Source organism: Heptranchias perlo, chromosome 28 (genome assembly GCF_035084215.1).
Source record: "Heptranchias perlo isolate sHepPer1 chromosome 28, sHepPer1.hap1, whole genome shotgun sequence".
In the NCBI taxonomy this organism is placed as follows: domain Eukaryota; kingdom Metazoa; phylum Chordata; class Chondrichthyes; order Hexanchiformes; family Hexanchidae; genus Heptranchias; species Heptranchias perlo.
Window position 1 is genome coordinate 21633562 of NC_090352.1, and position 27463 is coordinate 21661024.

General features: G+C 39.6%; 1 protein-coding gene across 2 annotated transcripts in view; it reads right to left on the bottom strand.

Annotated features, from left to right (window-relative positions):
• usp32 (ubiquitin specific peptidase 32) overlaps positions 1-27463 on the bottom strand; it is a 169313-nt gene that overhangs the window by 109437 nt on the left and 32413 nt on the right. For both annotated transcript variants that reach the window (XM_068008208.1, XM_068008207.1), the window contains exons 3-4: positions 12875-12980; positions 5944-6062 (exon numbers count right to left, since the gene is read on the bottom strand). In XM_068008208.1, coding sequence (XP_067864309.1) covers positions 5944-6062; positions 12875-12980 — 225 coding nt within the window. The remainder of the gene's footprint in view (positions 1-5943; positions 6063-12874; positions 12981-27463) is intronic.

Sequence of the window (27463 nt, forward strand, 5' to 3'; positions counted from 1 at the left end):
CAGTTGATTAGAAGGAAACTAGATAGAAGCTCCTGAGGTACAGACTGAAGTAGATCAAGGGCTAGACAGTGATAATGTCAGTGATCAAGAAACACATGACAGAGCTATCACATCCACAGAGCACAGTACATGGGTGATATATTCCCAAAGGGACTAATGAATGGAGGAATGCACCAATTTTGGGATGTGCAGGCACAGCTACTGGTAGGTTTAAATTTCGGTTGAATGTTCAAGATGATGGCCATGCAGCGAGGTCCATGGACTAGCAGAATGGGGTAAAAGAGTGGAGAGCACAAAAGCAGAGTATGAAGAGTGATGAGATTCACTTCTGGACTTCCTATCAGAAAACGATCGACCTAGAGATAAAGAGGGTGATCTCGCATTAGTAATCCCTTGTTTGTCTGTCTATTTATGTTTCTAGACAGACAAACATGTCTATGTTCTATGACAGACATAGAAGTGGAAGTAGATGATGTAGCTTGACTAGGTCAGACAATGAAAAAAAGACCACAGAACAGTCACGTAATGGAACGAGAAGCAGAAGTCTCATGATCGTGAAGTTTTGATGGCTGCCAATAAACTAGAGGATAAATGAGTAAGAGGCCAAAAAAAGGGAGTTAGATAGTTGGAAAGAATTTGGAGTTTATTCTGAGATAGCAGATAAGGGTCAACCAGCTTTGTCGCATAGGCGTTTGTACTGAAAGTCCTTGCAGTTGGGACTTGAAGCTAAAGCAAAGTTGGTAGCTAGGGATGTTGAAGAGAAACTGGGTGACACAGATGTTTGAGTGGATTCTGCCACTGCAGGAAAGGTAATCTTAATCTTTTGGCAACATATTCATGGGAGTGTAGGTCAATTTACATAAAAGCCACATTTCTGCAGAGCGATACTTTTCAGAGAAGTGTTTCTGAAACTGCCTAAAGAGGCAGCAGATGCGGAAGGAAAACTATGGAAACTAAACAAACGCGTCTATGGCCTGAATGATGCTCCCAGGGTATAGTATTTTTCGGTGACATTTGTTTTGCTGAAAATAGGTTGTGTTCAACTAAAATCAGATCCTGCAATGTTTTAGTGGTACCATAACTGAAAACATTCAGGCATCTTCATGATGCATGTTGATTATTTCTTATGGGGTGGTACTACGGAATTTGAGAAAGTCATTAATTAGAGTAGAATTTAAAATTGGGAGTCAGGTCTGTGGGGCTTTTAAATATACTGGTTTAGATAATAAGCAGAGTGGGTCTGGTATAACTTTAAATCAACAGTAATATTCAGAGAGTGTTGCTCGCATCCCAGTGAATCATACTAGGTAATCACAAAGGTGATGTTCTATCTAAAGAGACAGAACAAATACGAAGCTTGACTGGTCAGTTGAACTGGTTGTGCGGTCAGTAGACCAGATGCTAGTTTTGATGTGTTTAAAATTAAGTACTTCAATGAAACACCCAATAGAAGGGAATATTTTAAGGGCAAATAAGACATTGCAAAAAAAAAATTGATAAATGCATCCTTAGATGACCCAAAAATAATTGAGCTAGTTATCTTCAGTGATGCTTCACATGCTAATCTTCCTGATAGATATTCTCATGTAGCTGGTTTCATAGTGTTTATGGGTGAGAATGGGAAATGTTGTCCTTTTTAGCTTGGGAAGCTAACAAAAAAAAAGTTGTTAAAAGTACTTTGGCTGCTGAAACCCTGGTTCTTAACGCAGTGGATATGAGTTTCTATTTGGCAAATATTTTGAGTGACATCCTGTACAATGGGAGTACTGAAGATAATATACCCATTGAATGCTATGTAGACAATTGTTCATTGTGGGATAATGTACACTGTGAAAAATGTGAGTGAGAAAAGATTACGGATTAACGTTACTGGCTTGAACCAAATGCTGGAGAAAAAGGAAATCTCAAATTTAAATGGGTGGATTCAAGCCATCAACTGTCAGATTGCTTGACTAAAAAGTGCATGTATGAAGAAATCATTAGAGGTCCTAGAGAAGGGTCGGCACACAATGTAAAGCTTTGAATAGTATAAGTTGTACAGAGTATGGGAGTTCTTTGATTTTGTTTTCAAACTTTTGTTTGTATTTGTGTGTATAAAGTTTTTTAAAAAAGAGGGAATCTGTTAATTGTATCCATATCATTTATCAATTAGTGTTAATTGTATTCAGGTGGTTATCAATTGGAGACACACATCTATTTGCGGGGTTATCTACCCTGTGGGTAGTGTGGATCTCTGAATAAAGGCTTGGAAGCAATTGAAGGCCAGGCACTGCTATTCTATTCTTCACCACCTGGCGATCCAATTTATTACATTATTAACCTTGGTGGGGGGGAAAAATGTTTAATTCCTAATTTCTCCCTTTGGAAACACTTGCAAACATCCATCCTCTCTAAACAGGGTGGGAATGTTTGGGGTCTTGACTTTACCATGGCAGTGATCACCTAGCAGGTGCTGTGAAACAACAACTTGTATTTTATATAACCCCTTTTAATGTATTATAAAACGTCCCAAGGTGCTTCACAGGAGCATTATCAAACAAAATGCGACAGAGCTACAGAGGGAGTTATTAGGACAGGCTTGTTAAAAGAGGTAGGTTTTAAGGAGCGCCTTAAAAGGAGGAGGGAGGAGAAAGGCAGAAGGGCTTAAGGAGGGAATTCCAGAGCTTAGGACTGAGTCAGCTGAAGGTCAATGGTGGAGCAATGAAAATCAGGGATGCGCAAGAGCCAGAATTAGGGGAAAGCAATTTAGCCCCCTTCCAACCAAGTATAGTAACTACCTAACCCTCCATATGAAAGGCAAACTATCAACTCAAGGTATAAACAGCCTTTTAAATCCAAATATATTTGACATTGAGTGATTAAATTGCCAGCTGTAATTTATTTTTGGTAGCCAGGCATCATTTCAAATTTTGACTTAGGAAATTCAATTCTGATGAAGGAATAAAAGCACAAAATAAGAACTCTACCCTCAACTAGGGATGACAACTGTTACTCTAGCATTCACATATGGCCCTTTCAGAATCATACAAATTACAGCACAGATGAGGCCAGGTGCCTCATCACACCTGTTCAGGGGTTTGGTCTTCAACTGGAGCTTTCTACTGTAATCCCACTATCCTGCTTTTTCTTCATTTCTTTTATATAGAACCAATAGTAAATGGGGATTATTCAGTCAATTGGATAGCAAACTGGAAAGCTTCTAAGCTTTGTGTATTCATCCTTCAAAGCAATTATCACAGCAAATTTCCATGCAGATTAATAGTACACATTTAAATTGAACAGAAAATGTTGACCACTCAGCAAGTCAGGCATAGCATCTGTGAAAAGAAGTGACAAGTTAATTCAGCTATGACCCTTCATCAGAATTTAGAAAATATTACAGGTGAACAGCTTATAAGAAGGAACAGAGCGAAGGTAAGGGGGGGGGATACATACTCTTGAGAAGGAATGAGATGTAAAGTGATTTAGGTGGAGAAGAGGGGATGGATTAACTGACAGAAGTAATATTTGTGCAAGACAAAAGGAGGCATGATCAGAGAAATAAAAGATATGTACAAGAGCCAGAGAACATGTAAAAATTCAAAGCAGGTTAGCTAATTGGAGATAGCTGAGCAGGCTCCAGTGGCCCATGAGTCTGGCGGAAGGAAAAGGCAAATCAGCACCAGAGGTACAGACCACCCCACCGGTGGTGTGCTGATGGGATGATCTCCATACCAATCACTCCTTCCCCCATCCACGGAAGCATTGGTACACCCATTCTACTTTACAAGCACCTCTTATCAAAGAGAAGATGGAAGCTGTGGTTAAGTTGAAGTCAATATTAAGGGCAGATGGCTGCAAAGTGCCTAGAAGAAAGATGAGGTGCTGTTCAGTGAGCTCATGTCGAACTTCACTGTCCCACTCTCTCTTTTACCTCTCCATCCTTAGCCTTCTGCACTGTTCCAAAGAATTCAAGTGGCAAGTAACAAGGAGCAGCGTGAGCAGAGAATACAATATACTAGATTGGAGGAAGTACAAGTGAATTGCTGTTTCACTTCAAAAGAGTATTTAGAGCCCTGGACGGTGGTGTGGGGGATGGTTAACCGGCAGGTGTTGCATCTGCTGCGCTATTATGGGAAGGAGAGTAGGTTTTAAGGGTTGGAAGAGTGGACTAGGGTGTAACAGAGGAAAAGGTCCCTTTGGAGCATCAAAATGGGAAGGATGGGGAAAATATGTTTAGAAGTGGGATCATGTTGGAGGTGGCAGAAATGGCAATAGATGATCCATCAAATGTGGGGGAATGGGAGTTGAAGAGAAGGGAGGGCCTATCACAGTTCTTGGAGGGGGGGAAGAAGAGGTGAAGGTTGAAGTATGGGAAATGGGACAGATTCGATCAAGGGCCTTGTTTACCACAGCAGAGGGGAACCCATGGCTAAGGAAAAAGGAGAACATTTCAGAAGTTATGGTGTGGAAGGTGGAAGCTTGGGTAAGATAATTTCTCCGACAATCACTGACCTAATTTCTTTTGGTGATCTTTCTTCCACAACCTCCAATCTCCAACCCCGCTTCTACCTCCTCCCACACATCCAGAAACAGGACTGTCCTGGTAAACCTTCTCTTGCCCCGCATTACTCATTTCCTCTTACCTCCGTTCCATTTCTTCTCTTTGTCCAGTCCCTACCCACCTACATCATTGACTCTTCTAATGCCTTCTAACATTTCAACAAATTACAGTTTTTTGGCCCTAACTATCACCAGATATTGGGAGAAAGGAATGGAATCCTTACAATAAGTGGGATAGGAAGAAGTGTAATCTAGGTAACTGTGGGCTTGCAATAGATGTCAGGTAAGTCCAAAAAGGAAGGGATGGATCATGTAAAGGTAAGTGAGAAGTGGAAATTTAAAGCAAAATTAATTAAATTCTCCAGTTCAGATCAAGAGTCATCTATGGAATGGAAATGGGGAAAAAAGATCAGAGGGGATCCGAGTAGGATTGGAACAAAGAATGTTCAACATATCCTACAAAAAGACAGACACAGATAGGACCTGTGCCGGTTCACATTGCAACACCTTTTATCTGGAGGAAGAGTGTGGAACTAAAGCATAAGTTGTTCAAGGTGAGCACAAGTTCAGCTAGGTAGAGGAGGAGGAGGGTGGTGGTGTTTTGAGACGGGTTGGGCTGCTATTCAAAGAAGCGGTGTAGGGCCTGCAGGCTGTCCTGGTAAGGGATGGAGCTGTAGAGGGACTGTATGACAATGGTGAATAGGAGATGGTTAGGGCCAAAGAACTGTAATTTGCTGAAGTGTCAGAGGATGTAGGTGGGTTGGGACTGGAGAAGGAGAAGAAATGGAGGTGAGAGGAAGAGAGCTTTGTGGGGCAAGAGAAGGCTGAAGTGATAAGTTTACCAGGACAGAACAGTCCTGTTTCTGGATGTGTGGGAGGAGGTAGAAGTGGGGTTGGTGAATGATGAGATTGGAGGTCGTGGAAGAAAGATCACCAAAAGAGATGAAGTCAGTAATTGTCAGAGAAATTCTATCTTACCCAAGCTGATTTAACTTTTCACACATTCTCTGGCTCTCATGTCTTTTATTTCTCTAATTCCGCTCATCATTCCTCCTTTTGTTTTACACTATTATAACTTCTGTCAGTTGACCCATCTCCTTATCGCCACCTAATCACTTTACAGCTCATTCATTCGCTTTTCGTGTGTGTGTCTCCAACCCCACCACCCCTCCTCCTTTCCCTTGCTCTGTTCCTTATATGCTGTTCATCTGTAATATTTTCTGATGAAGGGTCATAGCTGAAATGTTAACTTGGCACTTCTTTCCACAGATGCTGTAGCTGACTTGATGAGTTTAACTTTTTGTTTCAGATTTCCAGTATCTGCAGTATTTTGCTTTAAATTAAATAAACTCTTTGTTTACCTACATATTAATCCAAGTATTCAAAGTGTCAAACACTTACCTCTACAAAGCACTTCTTTACTCCCAGTTGAACCTCACCATCACAGGCCCGCAACATAGTTTCCATCTCCTCTCGCACGACATAGCTCCCAGATTCATTCGCAAAGAGGTTAAAAATATCTGTAACAGGATTATATACAAGTTAAAATGTAGTTCATAAGACACTGGAAAATCTTTTGATGGAAATATGGACAGCATTTTTGTAAATTGTGTCCCCATTTTCTTTTCCTCCACTCAAGGACATCCATGCATCCACAGTCAGAAAAATTATTGCAGCAATCATTATGGACACTCATGTCACCAATTGATAAATCCACCAGGTGGTGTATTTGAGGAATACAAGCTACTTTCCCCTACTTCTCTAAATGTTTGTCAAGGACACTAACATTTTTTACATCTTTACCATTTTATTAAAATGACGGTGGGCAGTGTCATTAACTTCCAACAGGCAAGGCAATTGTGATATTTGGATCTTCGGTCAGTTTGAGAGAGTCACGACTGTAATTTTTTTTTAAAACTACCATGTTAGATTACATATCAGTATCTGTCAGATGCTTTGAACAAAATAGAAATTCCTGTCATACCACAAGGGAAAATGTAATCTTCCTGAATTCTGCCATATAAGAGGCCTCATTCCAGGACAATACCTTGGTTCTTTAGTGGGAGGAAACAGCATTAAGGCCCCAAACACTGAAGCACGCTTGTAATTATGAAGTATCCTAAAGTTATACCAGATTAGAAAAAGTAAATGACAGATTTGAACATAAAGGTTGACATTTATTCAAAGAATTAGGAAAATCATACTTAAGATATGCTATCTTCCTCATTTATTCAAACTCCACATACAAATAGAAAGGTAGAATCATAAAAGTTTATAGCACAGAAGGAAGCTATTCAGCCCAGCATGTCGGTGACATCTCTTTTCCAGAGCAATCAAAGATGATCTCCACAGCTCCTATTTCTTGCTTCAAATATTTATCCAATTTTCCTTTAAAACAAAATGGTCTCTAGCACAACCTTTCTTTATGGCAAAGCATTCCATGCTCCAACAACACTCTGCATAAAGAAATTTCTCAACCTCACTCTGATCATTTTAAATTGACGACCCCTTGACATCATCTCCCCAGTCAGAGGAAACAGTCTTTCCTTATTCATTCTATCAATACTCTTAAATTTAAATTTTTATTTTATTGCCTCCTCTTAACCTTAATGGCTCCTGTGGATTTAGTTCCAGTATCTCAAGTCTCTCTTCATATAAACTATAATTTCCAAACCTTGGCATCATCCTGTTGAATCTATGCTGAGCACTTTGTGTGGTTATAATTTCCTTTCTATAATGGGCTGCCCAAAATTGCACATGGTACTCTGTGGCCTAACCAATGTTTTGTATAAATTCTTCAGTACTACTTTACTCTTGTACTCTTTACCCATATTTATAAAACCCCAAATTCTTTTGGCCATTTTATCTCTATCTATCTGCACTCACCCTTGCAACTCAACTAACAATGCAGAAATTGGTGGAAAGGCTGTACATTTTCAGGCTAACCTGGAACACAGCAGCAATAAGTGGTTAAAGTGTCAAGATGACAAAAGTATGCAAACTGCACCCTTACAAATAGCTTCGACGATAGCTACATATATTGATCCAATAAATGGCTACTGGAAGTGTAGAATAAGTTGCAAAAGGCTAGAAGAATATGAAGTTTAGCCTCAGCAGGAGTTCAGCCTTGAAATGCCACTGGGCAGGATTTTTTTTTCCTTTTTTCCTAAAATTACTACTTGTGTGAAGTGAGTAGAAGCAGTTTGATTCTTGTTAGAGTTTAGTGCTAGTGAAAGTTCAGGCTAACATTGTGACTAACTTTTTAAAAAATGTACAAAGAGATGGCAGTGCAGGGAACCTAGTTGTGCATGTGTAGTGAGATATGTGGGCCATCATAGATCCTCAAGGGAAAACACTTTTGTAATAATTAGCCACACTTTACAGCATCAGAGAGAATAGAGTTTCTGGATCATACTCTCCAAAAAGGGATCACCAAAGTGACAGCGCTAGCCAGTTCACAACACAGGGATAATGTAGAGTGGGTGACCATCTGCAGGTGCAACAGAGAGACAGCGCTCACATTACTGGAACTGTCCGATAGGTAGTGTGCAGGCAGGGCACAGAGAGCAATGGGAGAAGTTTTAAACTTAGGGCAGGAAGGTGGGTAAAATCTAGGTTTCGACTAGAGGAAGAGCAGGATTAATAAATCTATTGGAATAGAAGTACAAGGCTCAGCCAAAAAAAAGAGAAAATACTATCTGATGCAAAATAAAAAACAAAAAGCAGTCTATGAAGTAGTGATGGATTAAAAAAGTAAAAGTAAAATAGAAAATTAGGAAAGAGAATAAGAGTTCATGTTCCAAAAAAACTAGTCATTATTGTAAAAATATGTACATGAATGCACAATGATTCAAGACAAATTTGGAGTTGGAAACATTAATAACTAAAGGCGGGTATCATATACTTGCTCTAACAGAGACATGACTTAAGTTTGGACAGGACTGGGAACGTAATATAAATGGTAATAGTATTTTCAGGAGGGAAAAAAAGGGAGTGTTAATGAAAGATTCTACTGCAGCGCTAGAACACAAGGATGTCTGAGTGCAAAATCCATATTGAGTTAAGGAATAGATAAAGTTCTTGGCATTCATTACAGGCCACCAGACAGTGGAGAAGAGATAGAGGTGAAGATTCGCAGACAATTTAGAGACATGTGCAAGAACAACAGGGCAATAATATTGGGTGATTTTAACTATTTCAAGATAGACTGGAATAAAAAGGTAATGCATGTGGTCAAAGTGGAGAACTCTCATTGGAATGCATCCATGGCTGTTTCTTGAATCAGTCTGTTTCTAGTCCAACAAGAAAAGAAGCATTATTTGAACTTGTGTCATGAATAGCTGATGAGAGTAGGAAAACAATTAGAAAATAGGGACCACAACATAGTTAGGTTCAATGCAAGAAGAGAAAAGGATAATGAAGAATCAAAGATAAAAGTGTTGGACTGGAAAAAGACAAAGTTTAGAGATAAAAAAGGGATTGGCCCAAAATAACTGTGCCGAAACATTAGTGAACAGGTTGACAGATCAGTAATGGGAAATCTTCAAATATGAGATGCAAGGAGTACAAAATAAATATATTCCTATGGCAAAAGGGGGTACAAAGTATAGAGTACTATGGATAGAGAGATTAAAAGCAAATAAACTTAAATGGTAGGCATATAATAAAAGGTAGGACTAACAATATTAAAAGGCAATCATAAGGAATAAAAAGCATGTAAGTAGGGAGGTGAAATAGAAGATTAGAAGGGCTAAAATAAATATGGAAAAAAGCTAGCTGATAATTAAGGACATAGTAAAGGTTTTTTATAATTATCTAAATTATTAACAGAATAGTTAGAGAGACAGCAGGACCATTCAGGGATCAGGAAGGATAGAGTCTAATTTTGGAAGAAGGTGATATGGCAGAGATAGTCAATAAATATTTTGCACAGGCTTTTACAAATGATGATGGATGTGAGAATGTAGACCTAATAGAGGGGGATATGGAACAATTCATAGATCTAATTGTAGAAAAGGAACTAGTTATGAAAAAGTTAATAGAACTCAAGATGAATGAGTCACCAAGCCCTGATGACCTGCACCCTAGGCTGTTAAGTCAGAGAGGAGATAGCAAAGGCTCTGGCCACAATTTTCAATCATCTTAAAAATGTGAATTGTGCTATGAGACTGGAAAGTGGACAATGTAACTCTCTTGTTCAAGAAGGGAGAGAAGGATAAACTGGGGAACCAATTGGTGAGAGACTAGGAACTATGGAAGAGCAAATGGATTTGGGTGTCCATGTATAAAAATCACAAAGCTAGTGCACAGGCACAAAAAGTAATCAAAATGTTGGCCTTTCTCTCAAGGGGGCTAGAATACAAAGGGGAGGAAGTTATGCATCAGTTGCACAGAGCCTTGGTCAAACCCTATCTAGAGTACTGTTTTCAGTTTTGGGCAGCACACCTCCGGAAGGATATACTGGCCTTAGAGGGCACAGGGCCGATTCACCAGAATGGTACCAGGGTTTAAGGGGTTAAATTATGAGGATATGTTGCAAAAACATGGCTAGTATTCCCTTGAGTTTAGAAGGTTGAGGGATGATCTAATTGATGTGTTTAAAATGGGAAAGGGATTAGATAGGGTGCATACAGAGAAACTATAGCCTCTGGTGGGGGGAATCCATAACAAGGGGGCACAATCTTAAAATTAGAGCTAGACTATTTGGGAGTGAAATCAAGAGCACTTTTGCTGACAACTATAGTGGAAATCTGGAACTCTTTCCCCCGAAAGGCTATGGATACTGGGTCCATTGAAATTTTCAAGGCTAAGATTGATAGATTTTTGTTAGGTAAGGGATATAGAGCAATGGTGGGTAAATGGAGCTGTGGTACAGATCAGCCATGATCTGATTGAATGGCAAAACAAACTCGAGAGGCTGAATGGCCTAGCCCTGTTCCTATGTTACTATAGACCAGTTAATCTAATGGCAGCTGTGGGCAAACTCTTAGAATCAATAATTTGAGATAAAATTACCAAACATTTAGAAATACATGTGTTACTCAAGGACTGCCAGCACAGATTTATTAAAGGAAATAATTGTTTCACAAATGTAAGAGCTTTTATTTGAAGAGGAGACCAATTAGATAAAGGGAATGCCGTAGATGTAGTTTACATGGATTTTCAGAAGGCAATTTGATAAGGTGTATCAAGAAACTTTAGAAAAATTGAGGCATATTGTATAACAGAAAATGGAGCTGCATGGATAAAAATTGGTTGACAGACAGGAAACAAAGTTAGGGTATTTTGGTGTTGCTCAGATTAGAGAAGGATCCAAAGTGGTGCACCCCATGGGTCCACAAATATGCTGATGACACAAAAGTGGGAGGTGTGGTTAATAGCAAGCAGGAAGGCAGACAGGTTAGCAGAATGAGCAAATGACAGATGCAATTTAACGTGGATAAGCATGCAATAATACATTTTAAGAGAAAAAACAAAGAATAGGAGTATTCACACGTTTCCTACATTACAACAGTGACTACACTTTAAAAGTATTTAATAGGCTATAAAGAACTTTAGGACATCCCAAGGTTGTGAAAAGCGCTATATAAATGCAAGTTCTTCCTTCTTCTACTTAAATGTAAAGCCCCTGTAGGGTACAGATGAACAGTATGGGGTTCCAATACATAATTCCATGAAAGTGCAAGGTAAGGTATACATGGCTATAAAAAAAGGCCAATAGAATTTTGGGTTTAGATAGGAAGTTAGTTATGAGGAAAAATATGCATTCCTGGGACTATTTCCGGTGAAATGGAGAAGGCTAGTAAAGAGATTTAGTAAAAGGTTTTTAAAATTACGAAGAGTTTTGATGCAGTGAATAGGGAAAAACTATTTCCTCTGCTTGGGGAGTCAGTGACAAGGGATGATCAATTTAAAATTATCACTAAGGGAATGAGGAAAAGGTTAGGAGATATTTCTTTACACAGAGGGTTGTTGAAGCAAAGTTGGGGTATATGCTCAGATTAGAGGAGGATTTGAAGTGGTGCACCCCAGAGCCTTATCACAGGAAAAGGTTACGGCAAAGATCACTGTATCTTAAGGGAAAATTGGATAAATATTTGAAACAAGAAGATACAAGGTTATGGGGAGAGCACAGGGCAGGGGAATTAGTTTTGGATTGCTCTAGCAAAGAGCCATTACAGACATGATGGGCCAAACTTCTATGATTAATGAGTTCCACTGTTCCCACTGGATCAATGCTGCCAATAAACAAGATAAGGTGGTGTACATCACTGCACAATTTATCAAACTTACTTGGGAATAAACTTATTTCAAGTTTTGCTTTACAAATGTGAAACAATTAACTGTCCATATTGGTGAACATCTTTTTGCCCTATCTACACAAAGGACTGATACTTCATGCTCATTTACTAAGCTTCTTTGAATGGGAAAAAAAGTGGATAAAATTAAACCCTGTGCTTTTCCTGAGACAAAAAAGGCTCAGAGACAATGTTTCATAAAACAGAGAGATGAGGCCTGACAACTGCATGCAGGCCAAAGACAACACTTGTGGAATGACAATCTTTTGTACTGAAATGAGGACAAAAGAAAAACTTACAATCAATAGATTGAAAGGATTGATAAAAAAGCTCGCAGGAAAAATTTCAAATCCCAACACCAGGTGACAGGTAAGAATAGCAACAACATGGACTCAGCAAATTGGGAGAGAGTCTTTAATCTAACAGCATTTACATATATGATAATTTTATTAGCAAATATCAATGGCCAAACTGCTTCTACTTAGTGCTGTAAACCTTCAAAGTACAGGCTTTCCTAAACATTGACATAGTATCAACTGCTCCTTTAAACATGCCCTCTTAAAAGCAATGTCAATTTAAGACTTGGGTGTCTTCGTGCCAAATCTGATTGTTCATTTGATTCAGATCATCTGACCTCGAATGAAACTTGTTTTTGAGTTCCTCGATAGAACGAAACTCCAAGGCCTCAGTGGCAATTGGAGTATTGTACAATGCAAGATCATTTCCTAGCTTATTTAAAGCTGGCTGTGCAAGTCTGAAAGACCTGAAATATTGATAGATGGATATTTATCACTGCAAAGGATCTACAGTCTAATCATGTTAATTCAAAGCCACTGAACACTCGCATTTTTTAAGCACTAAATTCCTATTTGGCTGTTTTACGCTGCTTAAAAAAAATATAAACTAATATTATATTATATGACATTACATCAGGGAACAATTCCAAGAGTACAATCTTTACCACAGTACCTTTCATCTGCTGACTGATATTTTCATTAAATACATAATAATAAGGATGATTATGGAGTACTTACACTTTGCTTTTTCTTCATCCCTTCCCCTCGTCAGGAGGACCAGCCCCACAATCAGATTATTAAAATGAAGACCTTTTGACGTTCCACCAAACGAATGATAAATGACCTACAGAAATAAAAACAAAATTCAAAGATTTGATAAATTATACAATAATTTCTTGACCGTGCAGATTTTCCTGCAAAGTGCAATGAGAATACTAAGCAAACATTTTAGAAAAATATGACCTATCATCTGCTACATAATGATAGCTTTATGAAATATTAATTCTTGGTTTGCCTTTGAAAGTACCATTGGTACGATATTTATATGTTTTAGTGTTTATAGGTTGAAGCTATTGTCCATCCAACCTGTGCTCTACAGTAGCTGATGGGATGAAAGTCTTTTAAAATCACATGTTTTCCCTCCAGTGCATGGCGGTTATGTGCCTGGCAGCAATACAACATGGAGTACTTTACTAGAATGCTGTTAAATCACAATTGTAGTGGACATCAACACAAACTACATAATTCTCCTGACGGCAGTGTTTTGGCTGACAGATACAAGCAAGCACGCACAACTGTCAAACTCTCTACGATTGAATGCACTAGCAAAGTTCAATATTCTATGGGAGAAGGACCTTTCACATGATACAAGCCTCAGAATTAGAGTGCTGCTTCATGAAACCTCTCATTAAACTTTTTTGCGAAGAGTTCAACTAGATTTCAAATAATTACAGATTATGGCATTAGCAGAGTCTTGCGAGAAGGTTGCTCGATTATTCCTGATAGCTGGGGGAGGGAAGCAAACAGAAAACATAGGGAGAGATAATCATTTCCTGTGTCCAGAGATAGCCTATCAGAACGTCAGATTATTAGTGGAATTTTCCAATTAAATTCAATATTTGATGAGAAGTAACAAGACCAATTAACATTTGACAAATCTAAACTTGCCAAGGAGTTCCTAGCCAAATATCACCCAGCTTAATCTTTTTTTTCAAAACAAACATCACATCTGAAAACCCAGCGATCAAGAATAAATGTAAAACACTACAGAAAAGCATCTCCTATCCCTTCAATTCATCTGCAGCTTTGAAAATTACTGTGCAAAACTATCAGATACTAATCTATCTTCAGTGACATTGCACACAGGGAGTCAAGTGTTGTCTTCAGCTGAAATCTGGTTCAAAGGACAGGGGCATAATTTGATCAGGGTTGGCAAATGCAATTCAGTTTTCATGTTAAAGTCATATTTTGCCCTTATTTTTATATACTTTTACTTTACATTATTTATTTGTACATCCATGAACATCTCCATCCTCAACGATGGTGGAGTGCAAAAGATCAGGCTGAAGTGTTCGCAATTATATTCTGACAGAAGATCTAATACTGCAGGAACATACAAACATTACATGATGTACCTCTAATGTTATAATAATCATGTTAGCACAATAACTGCCATAAACAGAAGGGAGTGAGTGAAACAATGTGGAAAAATATATCAAGTAGCACTGGTGCCCTATTATTTCACGATTAAAAAAAGGAAAGAATGTTAGTCTTCCTCTCCTATATATTCCACAAGTAAAGCTATATTCCATTTCTTGGTTATATTTTCCTCATAACTTCCAACATTTCTTTGTAAACTTGACATATTGGAGGACTAAAATGGAAAGGAGTGCAAGCCATGATGTTATATGAGTGCAAAATGTACCAAATGGACTAATACCCCATTGGTATGTTCCCCACTGCCAGCATAAAAAAAAGCTGCAGCATAAAAAACACGCTCCCCAAAAATATCAACATACAGTAAAATATACGATGTTCAAAGTTAGTGATTTGTTTAACAATTGTAACTTTTAATATAATTCTTGCTGAAAGGATACCACTGGTCCCCAACAGCCTCTCCTAATCGCCCTACAAACCCACCACGTCCTCCAACTCCTTATTACAAGATGCCCCTTTCACAGTGCCCAAATAGGCACCAGGACCCCTAGTGAATGATCCCTATTCCCACTCCCACATGTCTGCAGTCTATATGCATAAACATTGGAAAATTATACAATATTCTATTAGTAATGTCCTAGACCATTTTCTACATGTACTCCTGAACTAGAAACCATCCCAAGTGGCACGGCAGTATCAACATGTCCCCAAGATGTACCACTACTGCTGCTGAATCAGTTGTCAGGAAAGTATGGGAGTTCACTAAACATTCCTATTTTCTCTCCCTCAGAGAAGCAAATGACCCTCAGACCAGGAATCATAGACAAAATGTCCTGTCACTTGTTGTCACAACACATCAGTGCATTAACAATTAACATGGGGCACCACTAGATAACAAGAGTCTTGTTCTGAGACTTCAGCTGTAAGCCCTCACATTACAGCATCTACTTTTTCCCTTGTCACATTAAAAAGCTCAAAGAGCATTTTTGAAACTATTTCTTCACTATATCAAGTAAGCCTAGAGTTTGCTTTATCGTCCAAAATATTTCTAACAGTCAACTAAATGAGGTCTTTACTAAAATTTATGATAGCAAATTGCATTAAAGAATGCATTTCCCCAAAATACAGATTTCAGACAAACTCAGAATTTGACAGCATGTTATTAACAAAGCAATGAGTCACGATTGTAATGTAAACTTCTTATTTGCAATTATACATTAATGAATTTTCAAACGTTATGAACAGTTTAAAACTCCAGCATATGTGAAATGAAAAACTATTTCTGGTAACTTCCCCAATGTAAAAACCTGAGACGACAACACCCTAAAAACTTTGAATACTTGAAATAAATGCAATTGATATTTTTTATAACTTTGAAGGGATCCTGAAGCTGTGCAACATAAATGCCACAGTGACAGCTGCTTTCCTTTGCAAGCTTAGTTTAAAAAACATTTCTGCTATTAATTTGCTTTCCCCTCCTTCAGCCCTTTACATCCCCCACCCACACTGAGCACCCATGTCTTCCTCTTTTCTCATCCACCAAGCCTTCCTGCTGCCAACACTGACCTGCTATGCCTTCTCCCCCAACTCTAATTGCTATGTGCCCACATCTTCCCCACACCTTCATATCACTGGTCACTACCTCACCCTGATAGCCCTTGTATTCCTCCGATCCCTCTTTCTGTCGCCACCTGCCCAGAGCTTTGTATCTTTTCCGATTTTCTTTAACTGCCTCTTGGCAATTCGCTTTTCCCCGCTCCCTTGTGCCAGCTGTCAACACTCCTGCTGTTTCCTCCCATTCAACACTCATAACTGCCATCTCTCATCACTCCCAAACACCTCTGCTTCCTCCAACCCCCAATATTGCTGTTATTATTCCCCTCTCCCACCAACCACCCATATATTTCCCCTGCACCAGCTATCCTTTCCACAGCCAGGACTCCTCACCCATATTCCGATAGCCTGACATGCCCAGTCCTAGCATCCTGGCACACTAATCTGAAGCGCTGCCAAATCCGTGATCATCTTCCCAGTTTTGCCAAATTATCACGTTCAGCTCAATGCTGCTACATTACATGACTACTGCTACCCAACCCTCTACTGACATGCCCCATCACCCACACAAGCTCCCAGACCTTGAAACCCTCCCACTATTCCCACACTTTACCACAGTCACAATGTCCCACACCCCCTCTTCTGAACACTCCAGCCCAACATTCTTCCCATTCTTCCCAAATCGCAGCTCCGCTTCCTCATCGCTACCATACCCTAATATCCCCTTCCCACTGCTTCCAGACATCAGGACCACCACTTGCACTACAAACCAAGACTACCCTTCCACTTTGTGTTTCCCCTGGGACTCCCCTGTACTTGGGAAACTCAAGGCCCCTCCTTATCCCATGCATGCTGCCACTGTCCCCAATATTCCCTCACTCTAGGGCATCAGTACTACTACATCCCACAAGCACATTCCCGATACTCCCACATTGCAAAACCGGCTCCAATACTAAGACCCACAACTCCCACTCCCACAACCCAGCACACCCTATCACTACCACAGCATGTCACTCCCTCTCCCACCACAACTCACGCAATATTCCCAAACCCCAAGACTACCCCTGCCCAATAAGTATACTTTAAAACTTTGTTCCATACCTTTTCACTAACCTCATTACTACCTTAACTTTGTTCTTCCCATATGCAGCTCATTCCACAATTTCTTTTGCAGTCACAAAACTTTCTGCAACCCCTAACTTTTTTGCTTCTCTGTCCCCTAACCATTCACTGTTCCGTCACTCAACCCAACTCCCACTTTACCACTCGTTCAACTATCACCAATCTTTCTGCACCTGCATTCTTTCTTGCTACCTCCTCTTCTGATGTTTTAGACCTCCCCACCATTCAACCCAAACTTCCTCACTCATCCGTCACATATTACACTTCAAGTTCACAAAACAAATTCCAACATGATTGCATCCCCATTGAAAACAAATCTTCCACTTCAACACTACAAAGCAGATTTTGCAATGCTGCACAACTGAGGTACAATCGGAACATCAGCGCACCCGTGTCATAATTCACCCAGTTTTCTGCCAACTGAATATAATTAATGGGCTGGAAAAGAGAAAAAATCAGGCAAGCCACAAGATCGGCAATCTAATTTGCATGCAATATTCCAATTAGCATTCTCATCACACAAAGCTCAATACCAGGTCTGCTACATTGTAAAATTGGATCTATGTCCCAAACTCCTCCCTCATGACATGCACAAAGTTAGACACTCCCAACATAAAAATGACCTTCCTCAGCGAAAAATCTTGCAGTTACACAAAAAAAACACCATACAAATTGAATACACTATTTATTATGAACAAATATTTAAATACACACACTATCATTTATGTATAGCAAATATTTATTACCCATGCTGGGAAACTGGCTGGAAATTTGGGAACTGCAGAATTTCAGGCTAAGAATGAGGGGTGTGCAGAGGTGTGTGTATGGGGGGGCGGGGAAAGAGAGTGTGGAAGTGTTTGGGGAAGGAGATGATGTCTTCTGATTGGTCATCACAATGGAAACTGTTGGCAGCTAATCAAAGGAAGTTCCTTATCTATTGCCAGAGAAATCATGGCTTGCCAAATCCAAACTTTGCAATTATACAGTATCTCAAAAAATCCACTCACCAACAAGCCTGGGCAAAGTTATATTCCAGCTCTACCCAGTTTTTTTTACAAAAAAAGCCAAAGTGTAGTTTGGCACTAGCAGTTTCAATACTTCCACTTTCTCCCCTCTGGACATATTGCATGTGGTTCTTCCCTAATTAGGACTTCAACTAAAAGTCTATTTTACTCCTTTTAAAAGAAAAGTTCAGTTAACAGTTTTTGCATTTAAAATTTAAAATTATCATTACGTGGTTAGAGTAACTCAAAAATTGTAACAAATGCAATAAATTAATGTTGGAAAAGTCCATGTCTTCTAAACCTTCCGAATAAATCTGTGAACCAATACAGCATACATATTGCAGTTGTCACCTCCAGAATCAGCTATTCCAATTCTCTCCTGGCCAGCCTCTGTTCCGCCATTCTCCAAATTTTAGCTCATCCAAAACTCTACACCAAGTCCCGCTCACCCATCATCCCATCCTCGCTGACCTACAATGACTCTTGGTCTCCCAACACCTAGAAGTAAAAATTCTCATCCTCATGTTTAAATCCCTTCACGGCCTTGCCCCTCCCTATCTCAGTTACCTCCTCCGGCCCTACACCTGGCCGCAGTCGTCAAAATCCTCTGTTCCTCTTGAATCTGGCCTCTTGTGCAACTCCCTCCCCTCCCATCATTGGTCCCATGCTCTGGAATTCTAGCCCTAAAGCCCTACACCTCTCTCTTCTCCTTTAAGACTCTCCTTAAAACCTACTTCTTTGACAAGCTTTTGATCACACCTGCTAAATTCTCCTTTTGTGGCTCATCATTGTTTTTTGTGAAGCATCTGGAGATGTTTTTCTACGTAGAGGGAGTTATTTAAATGCACATTGTTCTTCTACATGATTTCCCCTTCAAAACTCTAATACACCTTCACACTGTGTCCATTGAGCCTCATGGCTCTGTAAACTATATTAGACAAGCAAACACAGCTTCAAGTGCTCATTTTCCCTTCCTACAAAGTTGCTCCCTGGCTAGCACATAATTATATCAAATCAGCCAAAATTCTAGGATTATTTACTGTATGCACATTCTTTCAATCCCCAAGGGGAAAAATCACCTCAGGACATCTCTTAGGATTCCACAGTGCGTGCACCTGATGACCCTTCTCCACTGAACTGCATACAAAGGTTCATTCTGGTCACTCTTGCATTCCCTTGATTGGAAATGGCAATTGTATATTACATAAGCAACAAACAATGAGTTCAAAAATACCAGGTCAGAGAATGAGTAGACTGGGTGACAGCTTTATACATTAAGAATGGACTACATTCAAAGAGCAAGAAAGATCTTACTTACTCGCCGATCACCCTTAGCATTGCACACAAGGAGGTGAAGCAGTATTAGAGGTTGAGCAGGACAGGCAGACGTAGTTCAACCCCAATTTGGAAGTCATACATTCTATTCTTATTTTTATATAATACTTTGATTTTATATTTTTTGTAATTAAATAGCAAAATGGAAGGCAATTTGCATGGTAGAAATGTAGAGTTGGTTGGAGTATCTCTACAGTAGAGTTTGAGGAGCTGGAAGGTGCAAAACTGAGGCGATGTAGTGCTGTAGTGTGGTGCCATGACTGATGTGAGGTTGTAATTATAGTGTGACAAGTTTACACAGGCAGCTTCCACTAAAAATAAGGCATAGGAATTTATAATGGGAAAAGTTGATAACAGTGTGACAACAGAAAGTAAGGTCTGGCAGACAGGAAGTGGGCACAAATGTAAGATTTTTAATATATTATAGACAGACAGAGCAAATATTCTTCTTCACTTGTCAATCCCCAATAGGGCTACACCGGAACTTCTGATGGGATTTTGATTACCTAAACCTGTGAGCCAACTTGCAACAGTGCCTCTAAGAAAATGCCCGAACATTCAGAGAACTGCTACATATTCACCTCTCTAGAGTTTGGAGCATATAAAGAATGGTCTCCAATCTACATTTTAATAATAAATAAGCAGCCACTTCCAAAGGAAGAAAATAACCTATTTATTTCCACTCTGCCAACCACACACTCGAAGACAGCCAATGATATTAAAATGAATAAACTAGTCACCCCCTAAAAAGACTTCTGTCATAACTTACATTTTCTACATGTTTTTGTTTAAAAGCACACAATGAAAAAGCATCTGAATAAATGCAAAATTGTACTTGTTGTCCCTTGCCCTTATCCCTGAATGTAGGGTTCTGTGTTAATGGCAATTCTATTAGCATGAAGATCTAAATCGCCTGCATCTGCCCTCAGCAAAAAGAAAAATATCAATTTGAAACTAATGGCATTTAGAAACAAAAGGAAAATAGAAATAATTTCAGCAAAATTTGAAGATGTATTAATACAAAACACATGGTCAAGCAAATCTGGCCCTTTGCACGTGCCAATGGATGGCCAGCCATCAAAAGTTAACACTGAAGATAGAAGCTGGAAATGGAAGTTATTCCCCATATTTTAAAATTTTTTTTTGGCCTTCCAAACAGCAATGGGACAAATGGACCATTTGCAGAGCTTACGGAGTCACCAGTTGAATGAAGTATTTTCTAGTCCTGAATCATGAACACGTTGCATGAAAAAGTTCTTTCAATCCTTTTAAATCTGAGTTTCTGTCAGGACATGAACTTCTGACCTCAGAAGTTATGGAAACATGCTGCTGGTATTTCTTCAATGCGGAGCATGCCTGTTAAATTCCTGTACTTAAATCACTTGAGGTACATGCCTGAGCACACTTAAAAGGTCTTCAAATTTATTTTCCCAAGATAACAAAGGAAAACATTGATCAGTTTCTAGGAAAGATGATTCAAAGAAAAAAAGTAGACAACGCATGCTTAAAATTGCAATAGAAAGTATCAGGAAAAGAACTGCTACCAGCTTCTGTTAACAGAATTCCAAACATTACAAAAGATATGTTGACTATAAGTACATTGCTGGAATGCCTGACTAGGCGACAAAGAACTTGAAAACAATCTATGCAAAAAGTGTTTGACAAATAAGGCGTAGGCTAAACATTAAATGTGATTACACAAATTTCACCAAAATGCACTCTCACAAAAACGTAATCCCATTATTGACACATGATAGCACAACTCCCTCCCAACAACAAAGACAGTACCTCTTTCAAGCGCACTAACAAGGTCAGGCAGCCTTGACTGGAAATACATCAAAACCGTCCTACAATACTTATAAGTTCCACTTTTATGCAACTGAACCCTTGAATTTAGAATTGTTTACTCTTGTTAAATTTTGCTGCAGGGACTTATCAGTGAAAACAGTAATACTTTTATTTGGCTCAAAACAACAGTTTGGACATCCATTAGTTCGATTGTGTACATGAACTCATTGCTCACAATAAGTCTCTTTAGTCTAAAGCAAGAGACTATTGTATCTTACATTTTGCAGTTTCAAACTGGTATCCCATTTAGTAACAACACAGTTCCAAGCAGATTACACATTCAGCAATGCACAATGAAAAAGTAACTACATTTAAGAGACTATCAGGAACTTTCTTGGGAAGAGCATGATGAGAGGAAGCACATATGCCCAGAAGAAAGTGACTATTTTTTTTTAAAAAGAGGGAAAAATAGTATATTCCTCAAAGTATCTGTTTTAAATAGATTAATCTTGCAATGGTATAGAAAAAAAGTACAGTATATACATGCAAAAATGTTTTGTAAAACTCCACTTGTCAGATTCTCCCAAAGGCCCAATATGAGAGAGTCTGGGCAATCTCAAACCAGTTTCTACTGGGCAAGGTTCCACAGCACCAACTGACCCTTATTTGACACTTAATCAGCAGTATCACTCAGAGACGCGCACCACAGGTTAGCTTGAGTGCCGAATGGAAAAATGCCACCCTCATGCAATATAGGGGTGCTCTTCTGAGGCTGAAGTGGAAGCACATTGTTGAGGCACAACAAAGAGCTTTACTCAGGATTTAATTGTGTTATGCCTGAGGAACTTGATGTAGATTCTTAGTGCTTGTAAATGTTTCATTTCCCATTGCTAATTACTATCCCTCACCCTTGATGAGCACAAAACTTCTCCCTCCTCTTATAAGAGTATGAATTCATACTAGCATACAGTGCTACAGGCAACAGCAGTCTTTTAGTGGCCAATTTTCAAGCACAAAGATAGTGACTACCAGGAGGCTATTCCACTCTGTAGTTTTGGGGAGGGTGGGGGGGGGGGGGGGAAGAGAAAGAGACTCGGAGGTCATCAAGGCCAACAGTAGCCACTTCGGCTCAGTTCTGCTAACTGAACGGGTTTCCCTGTCAATTTGAGATGCTCTTTCTCTCATCAGCCTCATGTTGGCGCAGCCTCTCCTACCCTTCCACCTCACACCAGCACTGTTCCTCCTTCTCGATGGTCTTGAACTCGTGCCGTTCCCTCTCTTCCTGCAATCTTCATTGCTCAGATTCCAACACCCTTCCTCAGCTTCAAATTTCAACATTTCTAACTGGAATGCCCTTTCTTTGTCTTTCTCCTGAGCAATCTCAATTTATGATTTTTTTAATCTGGCTGACATTTTTAGATCTTAAGTGTTTGGTTCACTTTCAAATTTTAAATGTTTGGATTTGCCTTCATCACCAATGCAACTCAATGTCCCAGGTAGCTGCCACCAATTGTTACAAACTCAGGTCTAGCACAGATATCGATCTACTCAGGTTCAGTGGTGTCAGTTACCTCCTTAATTGATCTTGTTGCCTGCAACTTATGGAAGTTGACTCCCACTGCACTAATATGGCCGCAGGAGCCAGCAGTTAACAATAAAACTCCCTTGTGTTCAGGGCCTGATCTCCATGTCTTACGCACTTGTACTCCTTCAATCTCTACGAATGCGCACTGAGTTAACACAAAAATAAAGAATGCATGTGTGCTAGCCCACTTGGTGGGCCCTTTATTAACATAAAATGCATGAACTTCTCCTGACCAGGCCAGAGGTTCTCTCTTTGCAGCCTCTTGACTGCCCCTCAGTTGTTGTGTCCTGATTTTTTTTTAAAACCTCTCTCCCTGACCCACAGAGATCATAAGAGTTTGTCAACACAAAGGAACAAGATGTATTACCAATAACTAAGCATTGCAATGAATTGGCCATTGTTTGGGATCTGTGCAAAACAACTGTCCATCCCACATTTCAAATACCTCCCGTCTAATAGCTTTTAAGTAGAAACAGAAAGAGCTGGGAATATTCAGGTCAGGGAGCATCTGTGGAAAAATAGCAGCAGTCAGCATTCCAGGCCTTTGGCCCTTCCTCAAAACCAGAGGCCTGAAACATTGAGCTTCCTCAGGCCAAAAGACCTGAAACATTGACTGCTGCTGTTTTTTCATGGATGCTGAGTATTTCCAGCTTTTTAAATTATTTCATGTTTCCAGCATCTGCAGTATATTGTTTTTTGGTTTCTTTTAAGCAAGCTTCTGCTTAAAACATATTAAAATCCATTCATGTGTTACTTTATGGAAAAATAGCCAAGGAATCCTGAACTGTGACAGAGAGAGATGGAAAGACAGAGATACACACACACTCTTGTTTTTTTTATTGTTGCACAATTTTACTGTCCAATGGGAACCAGCAGCAAGCTAACAACAATCCAGCAGTATGTACTGGCACATGAGCAAATATAACCCATAATGTCCTTTGGACTATATAGAAATCTGTCCTCAAATTGAACCAAGTCTTGTGTAATTCTTTTTCTTAGTATTATAGCAACCATAGTCTTCACTGTAGAGGATACAAATAACATGCCAGAAATAATTGTGAATCAAGAGGTGAAAGGGAGGAAGGAACATAAAACATTTACAATCACCAGGGAAAGGGTTCTGAAAAAAATTAGAACTAAAAGCTGACAAGGCCCCAGGTCCTGGCGGATTTCATCCTAGGGTCTTAAAAGAAGTGGCTGCAGAGATAGTAGATGCATTGGTATTAATTTTCCAAAATTTCCTAGATTCTGGAAGGGTCTCATCAGATTGGAAAATAGCATATGTAACTCCTCTATTCAAGAAAGGAGGGAGACAGAAAGCAGGAATCTACAGGCCAGTTAGCTTAACATCTGTCATAGGGAAAATGCTAGAATCTATTAGTAAGGAGGTTTATAGCAGGGCACTTAGAAAATCTCAATGCAATCAGGCAGAGTCAACAAGGCTTTGTGAAAGGGAAATCGTGTTTGACTAATTTATTAGGGTTCTTTGAGGAAGTAACAAGCAACGTGGATAAAGGGGATCCTGTGGATGTGGTGTACTTGGATTTCCAGAAGGCTTTTGACAAGGTGCCACATCAAAGGCTACTACACAAAATAAAAGCTCATGGTGTAGGGGGTAATGTATTAGCATGGATAAAGGATTGGTTAGCTAACAGGTAACAGATAGTAGGCATAAATGGGTCTTTTTCAGGTTGGCAAGATGTAATGAGTGGAGTGCCACAGGGATCAGTGTTCGGGCCTCAACTATTTACAATATATATCAATGACTTGAATGAAGGGACCGAATGTATGGTTGCTAAATTTGCTGATGACACAAGGTAGGTACGGAAGTAAGTTGTGAAGAGGACATGAGGAGTCTGCAAAGGGTTATAGATAGGTTAAGTGAATGGGCAAAAATTTGGCAGATGGAGTATAATGTGGGAAAATGTGAACTTGTCCACTTTGGCAGGAAGAATAGAAAAGCATTATATTAATTAAATGGAGAGAGATTGCAGAACTCTGAGGTACAGAGGGATCTGGGTGTCCTCGTCCATGAATCACAAAAAGTTAGTATGCAGGTACAGCAAGTGTTTAGGAAGGCAAATGGAATGTTGTCATTTATTGCAAGGGGAATGGAATATAAAATAAAGGTAGAGATGTTTTGCTACAGTTGTACAGGGCACTGGTGAGACCACATCTAGAATACTGTGTGCAGTTTTGGTCTCCTTATTTAAGAAAGGACATAATTGCTTTGGAGGCGGTTCAGCGAAGGTTCACTCGACTAATTCCTGGGATGAGGGGGTTATCTTATGAGGAAAAGTTGGACCTGTATACACTAGTTTAGAAGAATGAGAGGTGATCTTATTGAAATATAGAAGATCCTGAGGGGACTGGAAAAGGTAGATGCTGAGAGGATGTTTCCCCTTGTGGGAGACACTAGAACTAGGGGCCACAGTTTAAAAATAAAGGGTCCCCCATTTAAGACAGAGATGAGGAGAATTTTTTTTCTCTGAGGGTCGTGAGTCTGTGGAGCTCCCTTGCCCAGAGAGCGGTGGCAGGGTCATTGAATATTTTTAAGGCTGAGTTAGAGAGATTCCTGATTAACAAGCGAGTCAAAGGTTATAGTAGGTTGATGGGAAAGTAGGGTTGAGGTCACAATCAGATCAGCCATGATCTTATTAAATGGCAGAGCAAGCTCAAGGGGCCGAATGGCCTACTCCTGCTCTTAATTCGTATGTTTGTAGAAGATTTTCTAACATGCTGTCCAAAATATTCTTAAAAGTAGACAAGGAGAATTGTACCCATTAGTTTTTCTGGGCTTTTTTTAATTAAGATGTTCAGGTGCTAGTACAAATTTCAATTATGTTTTGTTGTATGCAAAATAGCCTAAGATCCCAGTTTTAAGCAAGTTGTCTTCAGCAGCTAATTCATGGGGCCCGACCTCACAGTTGGCCGCCAAGACAGAGCTGTATTAGTGCTGTACAACATTTTTTAAATACAGTATAGTTGAGAGAGACTGAAGTGCTCCAGAGTAGAAAAAAATGTTTGACATATTACTGTAGCCAGTGAACTGGACAGTCTAAATATCTACTAATGAAGAACACCTTCCATAAAATGTAGCTTTACAACAACAATGGTGAAGCTTCAAAATCTCTAGATTCCAGAGAACAATACTGTTATATATGCAGAACACAATTAGAGATAAGTGATCTTCATTTGAAGAGAAAGATCCAAAACAATCACAAGAAAATAACCAGGACCACTCACTGTACATTTACACAATGGAGTGTTGTCAAATTGGACATGGGTTCTCCCTTCTTCAGCTGCACTAAGTTCATGGGGGCTGATGGCATCACAGACAAACAAAACGGGGTCTACAAATGTGCCATCACCTTAAAGTTGCAGTTATAGTGAAGTAAACATGGGCCGCTGGTCCACATATGTGCATTTTGGTTCTCCATATTACACAGTGGAACAGAGTGCATCTACAGAGACCAGTTCTCGATATGCTGAATAGCACAGAATGCAGAGCAGTGAACAGGATCCCAAAACAGGATCCAAGAACCAGGTGTTGAAGTACAAAAATAAAAGCACTTTTCGACTTGTTAGTTAGATCAGGTAATTGCTGCAATACAGAACCATTAAACCAATGAAGATCCAGGGAACTTGAGTTCCCTGGACTGGGTTGAACTTTTTGGAAAAATAGATTTCATCTTGTACATGGAAAATCCACTGACGTTACAGTAATACTTCTACCTCATGTCAGAAGTAGTTCTATTTCTAGTTACATTATGGAATTTAACAATTAAAAAGGAAGTTCTAAAAATTAGAATTTTACTTGGTGGTTTCCCCATTCTAACTTGTTGCACAGTTCCTTTCTGCCACACTTATTTTCACTTTCCATTTACATATTAGGTAAAGGGAAAGTAAAGTTTTGGGAAAATACCTCAAATTCACCAGGTGCCTTCTGAGGTCACTACTAAATTGATTGGAGGCTTTGGCACTATATCAGCGATTAGACCAGTCCAAAGTCACAACCCCCAATGCATTCAATGGAGTCATTTTGGGACACCTCCCCAGTGACTGAACGGCAGCATGGCCAGTCTCCATGTATTTGAAAAATGATATTGTCCATGAGACCCACCTCTTGCTCTCTCGAACCTATTTCCACGAAAACTGCTGACCACCCAAATTCCCTTCCTCACTCCCATGCTAGCTGGCATTTTTTTATAAAGTTCCCTCTCCTCAGGTACTGTCCCCCTCCTTTTCAAGTCTGCCGTCATTAGCCACTCATGTAAGTTGGCTTTGACCCCTAGGGAGTGCACAACTTTTGAACTTGATAGCTCCTGGAAACTTGGCCCTTTCCTGTTCAGGATGGGGAGAGTCTATTGAAATAACAACTTGCATTAATATAGCACCTTTATCGTAGGAAGACATCCCAAGGTGCTTCACAGAAATGTAATTAGACATAAATTGACATCGAGCCAAAGGAGATATTGGAAAGGGTGACTAAAAATTTGTTCAAAGAGATAGGTCTTAAAGAAAGATCGAGAAGTGGAGAGGCAGAGAGGGGAATTCCAGAGCTTGGGGCCTAGATGGCTGAAGGCATGGCTGCCATTAGTGGAGAGTAGGGAGTGAGGAATATGTATGAGGTCAGAGTTGGAGGAACACAGAGTTCTCAGCGGGTTGTAGTGCTGGAGGAGGTTACAGAGATGGGAAGGGGATGAGGCCATGAAGAAATTTGAACACGATGAGAATTTTGAATTGCAGGGGTTGGTTGTCCCAGCCAATGTAGGTCAATGA